This window comes from Dipteris shenzhenensis, chromosome 30 (genome assembly GCF_047967505.1).
Source record: "Dipteris shenzhenensis isolate YYH24624 ecotype China chromosome 30, Dip_SZ_1.0, whole genome shotgun sequence".
NCBI classification, from domain to species: domain Eukaryota; kingdom Viridiplantae; phylum Streptophyta; class Polypodiopsida; order Gleicheniales; family Dipteridaceae; genus Dipteris; species Dipteris shenzhenensis.
Window position 1 is genome coordinate 18,940,707 of NC_141625.1, and position 17,721 is coordinate 18,958,427.

A 17,721-nucleotide genomic window follows, 5' to 3' on the forward strand; every position below is an offset into this window, starting at 1 on the left:
CTTAGAGTAGCCATTGAGGCAGGCAAATGCATTGGCCATTTGGGATATCCTGAGAGGGAATTGAAACATGTGGAGGTGGTGAGGTGGAAAGGCTATTCATGTGGGCTACTGAAATCCATCACCTTGTGTGCCACTCAAACCTATCTAAGATCCCCACCAACCCTACGGGGAGAGATGCCCTTCCAAGTAGTACAATTTCCAAGGGGGCATAGGGAATATTAATTTTGAAAGATGGATACCATGAAGGGACAGAAAGAAAGAAAAGTTTATTGAAAAGAGAGAAAGGGGGATGAGACTATGATAAAATGATACAAACAATGAGGGTATGATAAAATCTCGAAAGCGTCTCAAATATTGTGGCTCTCTAAATATGAGCTAAATGTGAGAAATGGAATGTTGATAGAGCAAAAGGCATGAATGGCTTGTTCACGCTCCTCCTGTTTCCCCACATCCTTCATCTTCGGTTTTGCCACCAGCTCTGTTCAAGTTAGTCATCTCCTCTTCCTCCCATTGCCATCGCTCCTTGCTTCCTTATACACAACAGCTTTCTGCAGCTCTTCTTCCTTTCTGTCGCTGTTTGGATCACTCTCCTCGACGCTCTCTCCCATATCTACAGCCCTCTGATCATAAATAGACTTTCTTTCCTTGTTGTAGCTTGCCCCCATAGATTGTGTTTCTGGTTTGCTCTACCGTTGCTTTGCTCTGATTTATTCAGCTTGATTTGCAGATCGAGGGAGCTGCTTCGGAAGGTGGACGCGGACGTGGCATCTGGGATACTTTCGCCGACGTTCCTGGTAGACTGCACTTTGCCGAACGTGAAATTCTCTCTTGCGCTTTGCGTTTCGGCACTAAAATCGACATCATAATTGCAGGGAAGATTGCTGATGGAAGCACGCCCGCAGTTGCCTGCGATCACTTCCACAGGTTTCAGGTTAAGGATCTTATCTCGTTAGAAAGACTCGCCGGCTTCTGCTTGCTTTAGTTTGATTCACGGTCCAGTTACAACTTGAAATGGTGATCTCAGTAACCAGTTGCTTCCGCGGCGGCCGTTGGCTTTGATACATCAAATGATCAAACTCTGGCACCTGATCTGTGTCAACGAGAAAATATTAAGATGCTGATTTGGGGTTTTCTTGGCAGGAGGATATCTTGGAGATGAAAAAAATGGGCCTAGATGCCTATCGTTTCTCAATCTCGTGGCCTCGTCTCTTTCCAGGTGACTCCTCAATACAGGTGCGATTAGAAATCTTCGGGCGTTTCTTCACAGAAAACTCACAGACTTTTGCTTCTCCACAGATAATTCGTACGAAATCAACGTTGAGGGCGTGTCCTATTACAATTCCGTGCTCGACTCCGTTGTTGAGGCAGGCATGGCCGCCCAAAATGAGCGTTCGATTACGTCAATACTCACTTTCCGCATGACTTGACTTCAGAATAGCTGGATAACACGAAGTGTGCTGATGTTGCAGGCTTGATTCCTTACATTACTCTGTATCACTGGGATCTGCCCCAATTTCTTGAAGATGATCCTGAAGTGAAAGGCTGGAGAACCAAGAATATCATGTAAGTTTTGCTCCCGGATCAGTTTCAGGAATAAATTTTGGTTTCATTCTTTACGAACTTTGGGCCTGCACTTGCTTGTGCAGAAAACCTTTTCTGATCTTTGCCAATGCATGCTTCAAGAGCTTTGGTGGTCGCGTAAAGCATTGGATAACGTTCAATGAGATACACCTGATGTCCTTGCTTGCCTACGACCTCGGACTCATGGCACCTGGAAGAGTCTCGGAAGGAAGCACCGAACCGTATCTGGTGGCTCATCACCAGCTTCTAGCTCATGCTGCCGTTGCGAAAATGTACAGAGCCAACTATCAGGCATGATCCTCTCAGCCGTTCCAAACTGCACAGCTAGTTGTCCATCCCAGCAAATTCATGTGATCTTCCGTACGTTCTTTCCAGTAGAGTTCACTTTCTTGATCCTTCATCCGAAAGTCACATGTTTCACGTGCTTCAGAAAGAACAATTAGGTGTGATCGGTCTGAGTGTGGACGTCATATGGTACGAGCCACTGAATTCGCAATGTCAAGAAGACAAGGACGCTGCCGAGCGGTTCCGAGAATTCGAAAGTGGCTGGTGAGCAAACGAGCTAATTAGAATGCGGTGCAAGCTAATTAAACCAGTAGAATGCAAATTTCGGCCTCATGGATCGCTTGGTTTGCTGATGAGTTGCGGGAACCGATCGTGCACAGGATTATGGACCCCTTAATGTTTGGTGACTATCCAGAATTGATGCGAGAGCGAGTGGGCGACCGATTGCCGAGATTCAGTGAAGAAGAAAGCAGAGATCTAAAAGGAAGCTCTGATTTCATAGGCGTGAACTACTACACAGCGATGTGGACAACCGCGAAAGCAAAAGAAGAAAAGAATGGCATTAATCATGAATCGAACGGATGGATGGATGATGCGCGGGCGACTTTCTCATGTAAGCTTTTCTTGTGCTCGTCAAGAATCAGGCGTAAACTCTCAAATTCATCCATATCGAATAGCCTCTCAAAATCAACAGTGATTACGAATCTGAACTAACTCTTCGAAGCACAAATAATCCTGACGACGACCAATGGAATCGGTTTGTACCAGGGAAGTACACCGATGCTGATGGAAAGCAACTCGGAGAACCCATGGCAAGTGCAAGCTTAAATATTCGTGTACTTGTCTTATGGTGTTCTGCTTATAAGCATTGCGAGGTTACGATAGCAGTTGTTTTGACATCGCATCGTGGAGTAGTTTTGATATCGCATCGTCGAGTAGTTGAGAAAATAGGATTCGGATATCACATCGTGTAGTTGCTGAGAAATCAGATTCAGAATCATATCAATGAATTGCGTTTGGTAGAGAAGCGTAGTGTTAAATTATTAACACGGTGTTAAGATGATGGCTGTGTTCACCCGTACGCTTCCATAGTGGAGCTTAGATGGTGATCTGGACATATACTAGGTGAAGAGCTCCTAGCTGGAAGATCTGATCTGATCTGAATTGATCTAGTCAGATCACCATAGTCGGTGGAGTCGATTAGTCAACCTGGAATCGACTAATCGTCCATGGAATATTCAAGGAATATTTCTTATACCGTCGCCTCGGGGACTCTCACCCCCGAACCCCCACCGGGGGGGCCACTGGTCCCTCTGGGACCCCCCAACTAGGGGCCAGCAGGCCCCCAGGCCCCAATAAGAATAAGAGGCTCCCACACAATCACCTTTCTACCATCAACAATCTCATTTATAGACCTCATCTGACATGCAAGTCAGGATCCATCCAGTGTCCCGGACTCACATATGGCTTCTCTTCATATGGGGGCCTTACAACTTGAGCACCTTGGACCACTAGCAGTTCCTAGGAGGGTGGGGCATTGAGCATATCTAACACCCCCCCTCAATGTCCACCTGTAGGTGAACTACCTTCTCGGTCCAATGCCGAGTCTCTGAAGATGACCCTAAAGCTGATCCTTCCCGAGTGCCTTGGTGAAGATATCTGCTTCATTTTGCTCTCTTGGACAGTAGACCAATTTCACTATCTCGTCCTCGATCAAATCACGCACATAGTGATACTGAATCTCTATATGTTTTGTGCACGCATAAAACACATGATTTTTAGCAATGGCCATGCAACTTTGATTGTCGCACCTCAACACAGTTGCCTCATCCTCGTGTACTTCCATGTGCCATAAGATCCTCCTCAGCCACAATGCTTCACATGCAACAAAACATGCTGCCTTGTACTCAACCTCGGTAGAAGACAATGCCACTATTGGTTGTTTCTTATTGATCCAAGAGAAGATACATGAACCTAAAGAAAAACCATATCCAGAAACTGATTTCCTGGAATCAACATCTCCAACCCACCAATCTGAGTCACAATGACTAGCTAAGGAAGTGCCCGTACCATAGGTGATGCCATAATCAAGAGTACCGTTCACATACTTGAGCACCAGCATCCTTGCATTCCAATGATTCTCCTGAGGCTTATTAGGGAGAACCTACTCAAAATGCCAATAGCAAAATTGATGTCCGGTCTAGTGTTGCACAGATAGATGAGATTGCCGACCAACTTTCTATACCTCCTGATGTCTGCTAGAGGTGAGGCATCCTCCATAGACAGCCTCGCATTTACCTCCATAGGTGTAGCTATCTCCTTGCACTCAGGCATACCAAATGCCTTTTAGATCTCCCTTGCATATTTTTGCTGAGAGATGAAGATCTTGCCTGGCTCTTGCCAGCAGACTTCAATCCCCAAACAGTAGTGCATCAAGCCTAAGTCTGTCATCTCAAACTCTATGCTCAATGCCTTTTTAGTCTACTGAATCATGTCTTCATAGTCACCTGTAATAAGGAGATCATCCACATATAGAATAATAATAGTAGATTTTCCACCTTTCCTTTACACATACAAGTTAGCATCTGAGGCACATCTTTTGAAGTTTAATTTATGAAAGAATTTGTCTATCCGTTGGTACCATGCTCTTGGGGCCTGTTTCAGCCCGCCGTACAGAGCCTTCTTCAGCTTACATATCTTGCTCTCAAAATAGGGGACCTCAAACCCTGGTGGCTGAGCCACGTATACCTCCTCCTTGAGGTCACTATTCAAGAATGCTGATTTAAAATCCATTTGATAAACTGGCCACTTTTTATGAGCAGCCACCGATAGTACTATGCGAATAGTGGTCATTTTGATAGTCGAAACGAAAGATTTCTGAAAATCAAACCCTTCAACCTACAAAAATCCTTGTGCAACCAATCTGGCTTTGTACTTTTCCAAAGTCCCATCGGCCTTATACTTTACCTTCCAAACCCACTTGGTGTCAATAACCCTTTTGTTAGGTGGCCGATCTACCAGCTCCCAAGTTTCATTCTTCATGATGATGTCATATTCTACTTGCATAGCGTTTTTCCAATCTTGGTCTGCAAGTGCTTCCTCCAAACTCGCAAGCTCCTTAACTTCTACAATAATCTTAACCATCAAGGTCATATTAACTATGTGAGCAGAAGCCCTCCTTTGCTCCTCGATTCTCTGAGACCGCCTTGGTCCATTTGCATGCTGCTTAACAGACATAGGCATTTGGTTATCATGGTCGTAGAGCTGCCTTACCCATCACACAATAGCTTTTTTGGTGGTGTAACAATAGGTTGGTGACTTATACCTTCGTCATCTGATATTTCCTCCTCCTTTATAGCTCCTCAGACAGGTCCATAGTGAATTACCTCTTCGCTTGATGATAAAGTGAAAGAGCTCTTCTCTGCCTCCACTGCATGTGGCTGCTCCCTAAACACCACATCGCGGCTTGCTATGATCTTTGCCTCTCAGTCATACAACCTCTTCAATAAAAGTAATGCTTACTAGGACCTATCCAAGCTCAACTTCTATACAGTTTCCACAAAGTCATTTCTACAAAATGCCCATTGCTAGTTTCCTTTATAAACAGGGATTCACTGACGTACAAACTTTTCCTTCAATATGATTAGTCCTATTCCATTGTCTAGCTTCGCTCTTTTGTCTTTTCACTATGCAAAGGGGTGTTGTCAAATTTTACACACACACACACTTACTATCCCTTCCTCAATTGGTTTGGTCACTTGCTCATTAGATCTCCCCTCGACAACCCCCCCCTCCCCCAAACCCCTCTTTCAATTTCTCTCCCTAGTATTTCCCTCTTTTCACTCACTCTCCATTCATTTCCCTCACATTTTCCTTCTCAAATGTTCCCTCATTTTCTTCTTTATTTACTTCTCTGTATTTTCCTTACAAGCCTTCTTTTTTTTTCCTATTTTCTTTCCCCTATTTTCCCTTAATTTATTCTTTCCTTCTTTCATATTAAATTTTCATATTATAGGCTTTCTTCTCATCACAATAGCCTAAGAAGATACATTTAATGCTTTTTTGTTGTAGCTTGTTTCTCTCTTTGTTTGGGACATGCGCATAGCATTCACACCCAAACGTTCTGAAATGGGAGACAGATGGCTTCTTACTGCTGTAAGCCTCATGTGGTGTTTTACCTTTGAGTGCCTTTGTATAGTTGTGATTAAGGATGTAAACGGCAGTATTGATAGCCTCAGCCCAAAAGTGGTTTGGTAGTCCAGTACCTTTTTATTAGATATCAATGCTCCACTCTTGTGTAACTGCACGGGAACCAGCTAACTCTACTTGTAAGCCCTTCATATGAGGAGAAGGCATTTGAGTAGCTCGGTTATCCAGTAGGTCCTGGTTTGGATACCAGATGGGGGCCATGTGTGGCCTGATGGCTGGACAGAGTTGGCACATTGTCAACTAGGCTACATGCAAGTGCAGGAAGGCATCCCATGACTAACCGCATTGAGGGTAGACGGAGCATTTCCCAGGGCAGCCCACTCTCGGGTTGCGGGGCTTGTTTGGAGCCCCAAATGATCCCGTAGGTCATGTGGTCGGTGGCCTACTTTGGATCCCTAGTCGATCATTTTGGTCGGACTGGGTCAGTCACCCAATTGGGTCCAACCGACTATGACTAGTGGCTATATAAGAGCAAGCCCGTGAAGCCCATTTCATCACTGGCTACAGCAACCCTAATTCCTTAGCATCTAGCCTCTGTCCTCTACTGTTTCCAGCTCGCCATCGAAGCTTCTTTCACAAGAGTGCTGGGAGGCAACGCCATCTATTGTATCAGTTCTACAATAATCAAAATTTTGATTCTCCATACTATCTATTTTTCTCTCTTGTGTACGAGATCCTATTATCTGTTGAGCACAGACGTTGTATTGTTTTCTTACATGGTATCAGAGCTTGGACTCTAGCAAGAAGATTTGGTAGTGTGTTTCTGTTTGCGAGCAGATTGTGAGAGATGGCCCAGCCCGCAAGACTACGAATCCCACCATTCGGCGAAAGCAGAAAGCTGGACGGCTCTAACTATCCACTTTGGAAGTTCAAGATGAAGACCATCCTAAGCGCATACGAGATTTGGGATACTGCTACTGGGGTGGACGTGAAGCTGGCCGGATCTAGCCAATGCAGGACAACAGATAGTACTAATTGCGAATAAGATTCTCGTGTGGACAAGAAGAAATGCAGATGCGCTGTGTTCTATTGTCTGCAGTGTAAGTGATTCCGTCATGGCGTTAATTCAACATGTCACCATAGCAGAGGAGGCATGGATGGTCTTGAAAAATCAGTACGAGACCATGAATCAGACGCGGATTCAGAATCTGGAGACTCAACTCGTGAACAAGAAACTGTCTGAGTCTGAGGCGGCAGAGAAGTTCATCACCAAGGTGAAGAATTTGCGCGGTTAGATGACTACGATTGGCATCACCATCACCAGCGAGAATCTAGCACGAAGGTGCATACGGATTCTCCCACCAAAGTATGATGGTCTTATTACGGCTCTGAATACGCAGAACAAAAATCCGCCCCTTAACTTTGAGGATTTCAACACGATGCTTTTGGAGGAGAAGATGCATCAAAAGACGAGGACTAGAGAAGATTCGGCTTTCTATGCTGGATCAAAGAAAGGTAAGGGTAAGGACTCTGGTAACCCATCTTCTTCTGATGATAAAAAGAGAAAGAAGAAGATCAAGTGCTTCTATTGCAACAAGGCAGGGCACAAGCAGAATGAGTGCCGAAAGAAGATTGCAGATGAGAAGAATGGAGTAAAGAAAGAGTCCAACAACAGCACGTAGGCAGTACTAGTAGAGTTGTTCGTAGCAATTGAGGAGATTTGCATGGAGGCAGTTCATGTATGTGCGGATGAACCTTGGATCATTGACAATGGTGCATTGCATCACATGACCAGTCGGAAGGATTGGTATACCTCTCTATAGCCAGTAGGGAATGACATCCTGGTAGTAGTCGGCAATGCTGCAAAATATCCAGCAAAAAAAAAAGGTACGATTGCTCTCAAGTCAGATGGAGTTATAAAACAATTGTCCGATGTTCTTTATGTGCCAGATATCAAGAGGAACTTGTTGTCCATTTCTTCGATAAGAATGGTGCACAGATTCTGGATCTACAAACTCTCAGCTTTCAATGCTTGAGCCGATGTAAAGAACACTAAGCTGTGGCATGAGAGGTTTGGTCATCTAAACCTTAGTTCTTTGAAGGAGATGCATAAAAGTGGAATGATTGTAGACCTACCAGAAATTACAGATCTGCTTGATGTATGTGAAGCTTGCATGATGGGCAAGCAACATCAGCAGCCCTTTCCTAAAGAGGCCAGCAGGGCAAAGGCTCCTCTAGAGCTCGTTCACACGGATCTCTATGAAAAGATGGAGACGGAAGCTTTGGGTGGTTCCTACTACTTCATGACGCTAATCGACGACTACAGTAGAAGGATATGGATATACTTCCTAAAGACTAAAGACGAGGCTTTTAGTAAGTTCAAGGAATGGCATGTAATGGGCGAGAAAGAATCAAGGAGAAAGGTGAAGAAATTGAGATCAGACAGAGGTGGAGAGTTCACATCAATTGAATTCGAAAGTTACTACAAAAGTCACGGGATCAAGAGACAGAAACCCCCGCCACATACATCACAGCAAAATGGAGTAGCAGAACGCAAGATGCGCATCATCTGTGAAATGGGCAGGAGTATGATGAAAGGGAAAGATTTGCCAAAGACTTTCTGGGTTGAAGCATGTAACACGGCAGTTTACATTCTGAATCGTAACTACATGAAGGCTGTGAATGGGATGACTTTATTGCAGGCCTTTTCTAGTAAGAAACCTTCAGCTGCACATTTTAGAGTTTTTGGATGTGACTGTTTTGTGCATGTTCCTGATGCTAACAGGACCAAATGGGAACCGAAGAGTCGGAAGTGTATTTTCTTGGGCTACAAGAGGCGAAGGGTTACCGTCTCTATAACCCTGTTACCAAGAAGGTAATAGTAAGTCACGATGTGGTCTTCTCAGAATAGCCGCATCCTTCTCAGACAACTAGGACTAGGATATCCATCCAGTACCACCACCAACAGTAGACCGAACTCCCCCAATGGTGCTTGGGAGGATTCAAGATAAAGGAGATGAAGAAGAGCCTGCAGAACCACAACGGCAACGGCCATTCCCAAAGTAGGTAAAGCAGATTTTGGATGGCAGAGAACCTCCAACCATTGAGGAGGAACCATCCAAACACTGCCAATCCAAGAGATTAGAGGAGCAAAGAAGGGCATAGGAACACTTGGTCAACTATGCTTTGATGACAAAGGTGATCCATGCTGATGAACCCAAGTGTCTTGAAGAGGCACAGGGTGATGATAGGTGTGTGGAGGCTATGCAGTCGGAGTATGGCTCCATAATGAAGAACGACACTTGGGACCTTGTGGATCATCCACCAAAACGCAAGGTAATCGGCACCAAGTGGGTGTACAAGACCAAGTACAAGTCCGACGGCACGTTGGATAAGTACAAGGCTCGGCTCATGGCAAAAGGATTTGCACAGGTACATGGTTTTGATTATCAGGATACTTTTGCTCCCACAACTCAATTAATCACAATTTGCAGTGTTTTGGCTTTAGCTACCCAGGGAGGTTGGCCCATGTTTCAGATGGATGTAAAATCCGCCTTTCTGAATGGGAATCTCAAGGAGGTATATGTGAACAACCACCAGGTTTTGTGATCCCCGGTTCAGAAGGTAGAGTCTGTAAACTGAACAAGGCACTTTACGGGCTGAAACAGGCCCCACGAGCATGGTACCAATGGATTGATGCCTACTTTTTGCAAAACGGGTTCAGAGGAGCCCATCTGATGCAAATTTGTATATCTTCAGAGAAGGAGGCAAGTGTATGATCGTGGTCCTTTATGTAGACGACCTTGTCATAACAAGGAACCATGACGAGAAGATCTCGCAGACAAAGCATTTGCTAGGAAGAGAGTTTGAAATGACAGACCTCGGACTGATGCATTTCTGTTTGGGGATTGAAGTTTGGCAAGAGCCAAAACAGATCTTCATCTCACAGCTGAAGTATGCTGGAGAGATACTGAAGGCATTTGGCATGGCTGAGTGCAAGACAGTTGGTACCCCTATGGAGGTTGACGTGAAGCTCTCAAACGAGGATTTATCACCACTGGTGGACGAAGCAAAGTACAAAAGGCTTGTGGGCAGCTTGATTTACTTGTGCAGCACACGGCCAGACATCAGTTTTGTGACTAGTGTACCAAGCAGGTTTTCCAATAAGCCCCGGGAGAACCATTGGAGGGCAGGGATGCGGGTGCTAAAATACATCAAAGGCACACTTGATTATGGCATCACCTATACCAAGGGCAACATCATGATCGGATTCTGTGTCTCAGATTGGGCAGGAGACGTGGATAGTAGGAGATTAGTGACAGGTTACTGTTTCTCACTTGGATCTGGAGTTGTGTCATGGGTCAGCAAGAAGCAACCTATAGTTGCTCTTTCTTCTACCGAGGCTGAGTACAAATCAGCATGCTTTGCTTCTTGCGAGGCAGTGTGGTTAAGGAGGATTTTTGGGGACATGGGTGCAGTGCAGAACAAGCCTACGCAGTTATCATGTGACAATCAAAGTTGCATGGTGATTGCAAAGAACCCGGTGTTCCACGCTTGTACAAAACAAATTGAGATTCAATATTACTTTGTACATGAGCTCATCATGGATGGAAAGATCGACTTGGTGTACTGTCCCACTACAGAGATGCTGCGGACATCTTCACGAAGGCTCTTGGAAGAGACTTGCTGGAGAGGCATCTTCATCGACTTGGCATTGGGCTGAAAAAGTAAGTTCACTTGCGGGTGGACATTGAGGGGGGGTGTTAGATATCAATGCTCCACTCTCGTATAACTAAGTGGGAACCAACTAACTCTACTTGCAAGCCCCCCATATGAGGAGAAGGCATTTGAGTAGCTCGGTTATCCGGTAGGTCCTGGTTTGGACACCAGATGGGGGCCATGTATGGCCTGATGGCTTAACAAAGTTGGCACACTGCCAATAGGCTACATGCAAGTGCGGGAAGGCATACCATGACTGACCGCATTGAGGGTAAATGGAGCATTTCTTGGGGCAGCCCACTCGGGTTGCAGGGCTCGTTTGGAGCCCCAGATGATCCCGTAGGTCATGTGGTCGGTGGCCTATTTCGTCGACCCCTAGTCGAGCATTTTGGGTGGACTGGGTCGGTCACCCAATTGGGTCCAACCGACTATGACTAGTGGCTATATAAGAGCAAGCCCATGAAGCCCATTTCATCACTGGCTATAGCAACCCTGATTCCTTAGCATCCAGCCTCTGTCCTCTACTATTTCTAGCTCGCCATCAAAGCTTCTTTCATAGGAGCGCACAGCTGGGAGGCAGCGCCATCTATTGTATCAGTTCTACAGTAATCAAATTTTTGATTCTCCATATTATCTGTTTTTCTCTCTTGCGTATGAGATCCTGTTATCTGTTGAGCACAGATGTTGTATTGTTTTCTTACACTTTCAACATACACCTCCCCATCTCCACAGTGGTCTGCATTCGATGTTCAACAATTGAATTTTGCTGAGGTATATGTGGTGTCGTCGTTTGTCACTTGATCCCTTTGCTCTTGTAAAAATCTCCAAACTCTGTAGAAACTCACCACCACTATCCGATTTGATTTTCTTCACTTTTCTCCCTGTTTCATTTTCAACAAGCTATAGCCATTCTTTCAATTTACCAAAAGCTTGAGTCTTTTTGCGAAGAAAGTACATCCACATCTTCCTACTATAGTTGTCGACAATCAATAAAAAATAGGAAGATTCCCCCAAGGCCTATGTAGGCATCTTACCGCACAAGTCAACATGCACTAACTCTAGAGGAGCATTTGCTCTATTTTTTACTGTAGGTAAGTGAGCAATCATACCTTGCTTTTGCATCTCCTTCAGCACTGCAAATCCGATGTGGCCGAATCTTTCATGCCAAAGTCTGCTTGTGGCCACTCTAGCGGTGGTTGTAAGAGCACTTAGCTCATATAGGTTGTTCCTCCTTACTCCTATGCCAACAAGATTGCCGGCACTATCCATAATTTTTGCTCCTCTCTTGTTGAACCTCACCTCATGGTCAAGGTCAGTTATGGAAGCAACAAATTTCTCTTGATTTATGGAACATACAACACATTAGATAGTTTCTTAAACAAATGAAACCGTACCTGTATCCTCAACACGGCATTTTGTGTTATTTCCAACCGTCATGGTGATGGATTCCTGTAGTGGCTACATGGAACAATATAGACCCTTCTTGCAGGTCATGTGACGAGAGGCACCACTATCCAACACCCATGAATGAGGGATTGACGCTTCTTGAACTGAGGAACACTCTTCCTCAATGGCCAAAAATAGATTCAACTCTGCTTCCGCTGTGTTAGCTGTCTCTTTCCCCTTATCTGTCTTCTTCAAGGTACCATTCTTTTCATTTGCTTTCTTGACCTAGCAATCTGCAATCACATGACCCTTCTTCTTGTAGTAGAAGCATCCTCCCTGAAACTTCTTCTTGCCGCCCTTCTTCTTTTTGTCACCACTAGTAGAGGACTCACCTTTGGTGGAGGAACTTTAATTCCCATTGCCGCCTCCATCTTGAGCTTTAAGCCTCAATTCCTCCTCCATAAGTAAAGCACTGAACTCCTCAAATGACAATGGTTGGGGTCTCACCTAAGTGTTAAGCGCTGTTACCAGTCCATCAAACCTTGGTGGATATATCCAGAGACACCGCCGAGCTAGCTCTTCGCTAGTCTTTTATATCCCAGCACCAGCCATCTGGCCACACAGATTTTTGATTCGGGTTATGAATGCCTCCACTGTCTCTCCTTCATTAAACTTCTCAATTACGAGCTAATTCTCCAGGTTCTGGATCCTTGTCTGATTTCGCTTCTCATATTGACTCTTTAATATGTTCCAGGCCACATTTGCCTTAGATGTATGCTGAATCAAGGTCAAAACACTATCAGTAGTACTTGTAACCAGGGCACACAGAGCATCTGCATTCTTGCATTTCCAAGCTTGTAGAAGGTCGGCACTAGGAGATATCATACTCCCCGGATTTGCTAGGTTGGGGGTTCCTTGTGGTTCTGGGTTAAAGTCCCCAGTACTATCTCCAGAAGCTCATATGAGAATCTAGAATAGCAGTAATTTTAAACTTCCATAGAGTGTAGTTCGTACCATCTCTAGCTTGCCTTCAATGAAGGCTGGTGGGCAAATCCTCAACACCTAAATTGTTGGTGCAATAGTAGCTGTTGAACTCGGGCCGCTTCCTGTTGAGCCACTTCCTGTTGAGCTGCTCCATATGTTATTGAAGCCCTCGCCTCTCTTCTATTCTTCGATCCTTAGAGCCGTCTGGGCTCTGGTACCATATTAAATTACATGGCGCAGCGGAACAAAAACTAAACAAAGAATAGAGAGTACACAGCAAACTGGAGAGGAACAAAATTTTCCTTCAATACTGATGTAGTATAAATGATGGCTCTGTCCACCCATGCGCTCCCATAGTGGAGCTTAGATGGCGATCTAAACAGATACTAGGTGAAGAGCTACTAGCTAGAAGATCTATTTTTATCTGAGCTGATTTGATACAATGGACTGGGGAGGTTGCCTCTTTATAGCTACCTATGAGGGCAGTAGTCGGATCAACGTAGTCGGTGGAACCGATCAGTCAACCTAGTCGGTGGAGCCGACTAGTCAACATAGTCAGTGGAACTGACTAGTCGTCCATGGAATATTTAGGAAATATTCCCTATAACATCGCCTCAGGGACTCTCGCCCTCGAACCCCCACCAAGGGGGCCGTTGGCCCCTCTGGAACCCCCCAGCTGGCTACCAGGCCCCAGCAAGAATAAGGGACTCCCACACAATCACCTTTCTACCATCAACGGTCTCATTGATAGACCTCATCTGACAACTTGAGCACCTTGGACCATTGGTTGTTACCACGAGGGTGGGGCATTGAGCATATCTAACATGCAGCTACTCTCCAACAATTAGATAGGATCTCCCAACTAATTAGCTTCAAAGTAGTAATTGCTTTTGTGCAAACAGTTGCAAGCTCCATGGCGCAGTAGTAGTCTTATGATCTACAAACGTTTGCAACCTCCATATTGCAGTAGTCTTGTGATCTACCATCAATTGCAACCTCCATATTGCAGCAGTAGCCTTGTGATCTACCGTACTCAACTACAAACAATTGTAACCTTCATGTTCCAGTAATCTTTGATCTACCGATTACTGCCGCGAGACGATAAAAATTTGATGAGATTTCCAATTATGATATATTATTGGGTGCAGGGTCCTCCTGATCACTGGTTCCGGAGTTGCCCATGGGGGTTGAGGAAATCCCTGGCGTGGATTCAGAAGCGATATGGCGACATCCCACTCTACATCACGGAGAACGGTATTGAGAAAATCGATGATATATAGTAAATATATTCCGTCGCAACAAATTAAAAACGATGACGTAACGCTTAAGATTAAGGGCTAAAACTAGATTGCATGGGTGTTTGAATGCTGCAGGGACGCCGGATCCTGAAGCGAGAGTGGAGCTGGTGAAGGCATTGGACGACCCTTATAGGATCAAATTCCTCACAGAGCATTTCCAAGAGGCAGCTGAATCCATCAGGTTTTTTTTTTTTCCAAAGAAATCCATCACGTTTTTAATACACATTGCTTTTTCAACTTTTATATTCTTTTTTTCTCTTTTTGAACATAGCCTCACACACAACATTTTCCCCAACAAATCACCCACAAAACTTTTGATTTCATCTTTTTTTAGGTTTTTCTTTAAGAATTTGTAGATTTTTAAGCTAAAATGTAATTAAATTGCTTTAAAAAATTAAACTTTACAAAATTGAGGGAAAAGAAAATTACAAATGTAGCATTTTCATTGTATGTAGTTTACAGGATTTCTATGAATACTATCTTAGCTGAATGTATGAATCTAGGCCAACATTAAAGCAACGGCAGCTCAGGGACTAAGGTAAGGCATATGCTTACCCATGGAGCTACCCTCGTTCGAATCTTGCTTAGAGAGCATAGGTCCCAGGCAAATGTGCCCCTATGAGTGTGTGAACGGGTGGGTGCATGGGGGAAAAAAACAAAAACAAAAACAAAAAGGAAATCTAGGCCAATCAAAAAGCTGACCAGATTACAACCAAATTTGGGCCATGAAATGTCACTATAGGTCTTTATGTCAAGGTCGAGAAAAGGAGGGAAAATAAGGATGGCTCCTTTGAATGTATTTTTCCTTGGAAGAGCATATTTCCATTTGTACATCACATAACAATCCAAGGGAAAATGAGAGAGGGCATGTCTCATCAATGGTTCTAAAGGGGTAAAAGGTACGTAAGCCACTTTCTAAGGATGAAAGGAGGCCTTACAAAGCGGACCAAGCACGTAAGTCAATCTCTAAGGGGGTGACATGTGTGGGACATACTTCTATTTCCCATCCCCCCCCAAACAACGTATCTTCCATCTTGCACAACATAATGATAATACCAATTCCCAATTAGATGATGTTTCATCCTTGCTACAAAACATAAAGATGTGGTTTCTACTTGGGTTCACTTGAGCTATGCTTATTTCTAGGAGTAGCCCTCTAAAGGCCTTATCTCGGCCTTACAGGAATAGTGGTAGTTGTGGGAACTGGAAAGCCAAGGTGGCATGTTTTTTTCCCAATTTTTTTTCATTTCCCACAAAACCATTGAGCTTTTGAGATCAATGACTTTTGTGGAAAAAAGATTCTATTAGGCAATCAAGGTATAAAACCCACACTTTTAACAAATAATATATTATTTAACATGGGAAATTAGTTTTTTCCATAAAACACTTTTTCATTAGGGCTTAAGGTGTAGTGAAGAAACACATGAGTGGCAACTTCGAAACATGGAAAGAGCTTCACGGGAATCTCTCATAAGAGGAAAAAATGCCAAATTTAACCATGGTGACTATGTGCATTCTAGCTGGCAACTTTCATGCCTTGATTAACAATGGTGATTATGCAATTTTGTGCAGGAAAGACAAAGTAAATCTCAAGGGCTACTTCTTGTGGACATTCATGGACAATTGGGAATGGATGAATGGCTATAATTACCGATTCGGACTTTACTATGTGGACTTTAGCGATTGCCAACTCCCTCGTTATCCCAAAGCCTCCGCTAAATGGTTATCCTCTTTTCTAGCTAAGTAGCTACATAGTTGAATCTTACCATATCATCAACACCTCTCAACATGCAGTGCAAGTGTACATGATACATACATCCAAATATGGGAAGAGGAGAAAGTTTAAGCTTCTCTTGTTTAATTCACAATTCTACTCTTGAATCTCCTGTGCATGCACACATATGTGGAAAACTTTGGTCACTGCCTCTCTCTCTCTCTCTCTCTCTCTCTCAGAACACATTGAGTTACAATCAAATGAGCCATAAAAATGAGCAATTGTGTGTCTATGCATGTGTGTGTGTGCACGTGCATGTGTGTGCATGTGTATGTGCATGGACAAACACACGCACACACACACACACATGTGTGTGTGTGTGTGTGTGTGTGTGTAACATGTGTAGCTAAAGGGAGGATATCCAAAGCAAGAGGGAAATGTATAACTTCGTGAGCATTAGCTTCTAAAAGGTCAACATGGAAGCCAGCTCTAATGCTATTAGCAAACATTGAAGCCATAGTAGCAAGTACGATAGAGGGAGAGCTTTGAATAGCAAATAAGCATCCAGCCTTCAAAGCAGTGCCATCATCTGACTAGCCAAGAGGGGCAACCATTGTGCAAACAAGATAGTTTCCTATGTAAAAACATGTAAGGCAGCTTCAGCATCAGTGCAAGCAAAGGCCACGAGCAATAGATGTACATTTGTAAGAACCCGAAATGAAGTCATGATCGCTTATATCTTCACATGAATGGACTTTTCAGAATAAACAAGCATGAGGAGATTGACACTTCACAATAGGAGAACTGCAAAATCATAAAAAGACCAGGTGCAGCTACTAGCAGTGAATAGAGGTAGCATAAGAGACAACATGGTCAAGGTGTCAGATCACTAGGAGTTGGAGAAATGGGAGAAGTGGAGAAACGGACATGCAAAGCTTGAGATGCAGTTATGGAACATGGACCATTCCATATGGAGACCTTGACAGAGTAGGAGAGCAACGTGATAGAGTATAATGGAGAGCAACATGATAGAGTATAATGGAGAATAGGAGATGCGACATAAACTAACCGAAGGTGGAACAAAGCGATAAGAAACGAAACAAAGACAAGTAGCAAGATGTACATAAGATTTAGGAATAATATCCCAATAACGTAGCTCTATAAAGTCGAGAACGCAAGGAGGTCACAAGGAAGTAAGAGAAAATCAGAACCAACCCGAAGCAAATGTAGTGTAGGATAGATCGTCTAACAAAAGGCTTAGAAAGTAGAGCGATTCCACCAAAATTAAGACTAAGGTAGGAAGGGTAGAAGAAATGACAAACAACTCAGACTATATAATGAAGGACACTAAGCAAAAGGTGAATCGCCTTTAGGACTAAGACAAGAGTAAGATTAGAGGTGCCTGTAAATCTCTAAGAGGATGGCCATGGAGCTTTCTAAATAATACGATTGAGCAAAGAAGAAGTAATAATACCATCACGTAGGACTAGCTGCAAAGGAAAACAGCAACCCATAGGACATACCTGTGAGCCTGCCATCACGTAGTGTTGGATTGAGGAGCAAGAAAAGGTCAGTCGAAGCCCAAAAACAAAGTTGCCAATAGTA

At 43.9% G+C, this 17,721-nt stretch overlaps 1 protein-coding gene across 1 annotated transcript; it reads left to right on the forward strand.

The window, feature by feature from the left end:
* The first annotated feature begins 237 nt into the window (after positions 1–237).
* On the forward strand, positions 238–16,264 carry LOC147881803 (beta-glucosidase 25-like). Its single transcript, XM_087401917.1, has 13 exons — positions 238–486; positions 728–794; positions 873–931; positions 1,141–1,216; positions 1,297–1,368; positions 1,470–1,563; positions 1,647–1,872; positions 2,012–2,130; positions 2,247–2,479; positions 2,635–2,678; positions 14,253–14,358; positions 14,478–14,583; positions 15,975–16,264. The coding sequence occupies exons 1-13, from the start codon at positions 418–420 to the stop codon at positions 16,147–16,149; spliced, it is 1,446 nt and encodes a 481-aa protein (XP_087258043.1). The 5' UTR covers positions 238–417; the 3' UTR covers positions 16,150–16,264.
* Positions 16,265–17,721: the final 1,457 nt, after the last annotated feature.

Bases quoted from the DNA above. Each gene is read 5' to 3' on its own strand.
- LOC147881803 (XM_087401917.1), top strand. From the start codon at position 418: ATGGCTTGTTCACGCTCCTCCTGTTTCCCCACATCCTTCATCTTCGGT. The intron at 1,369-1,469 runs GCATGGCCGCCC...CTGATGTTGCAG, and splicing joins CGACTCCGTTGTTGAGGCAG to GCTTGATTCCTTACATTACT. The intron at 14,584-15,974 runs GTTTTTTTTTTT...AATTTTGTGCAG, and splicing joins GAGGCAGCTGAATCCATCAG to GAAAGACAAAGTAAATCTCA.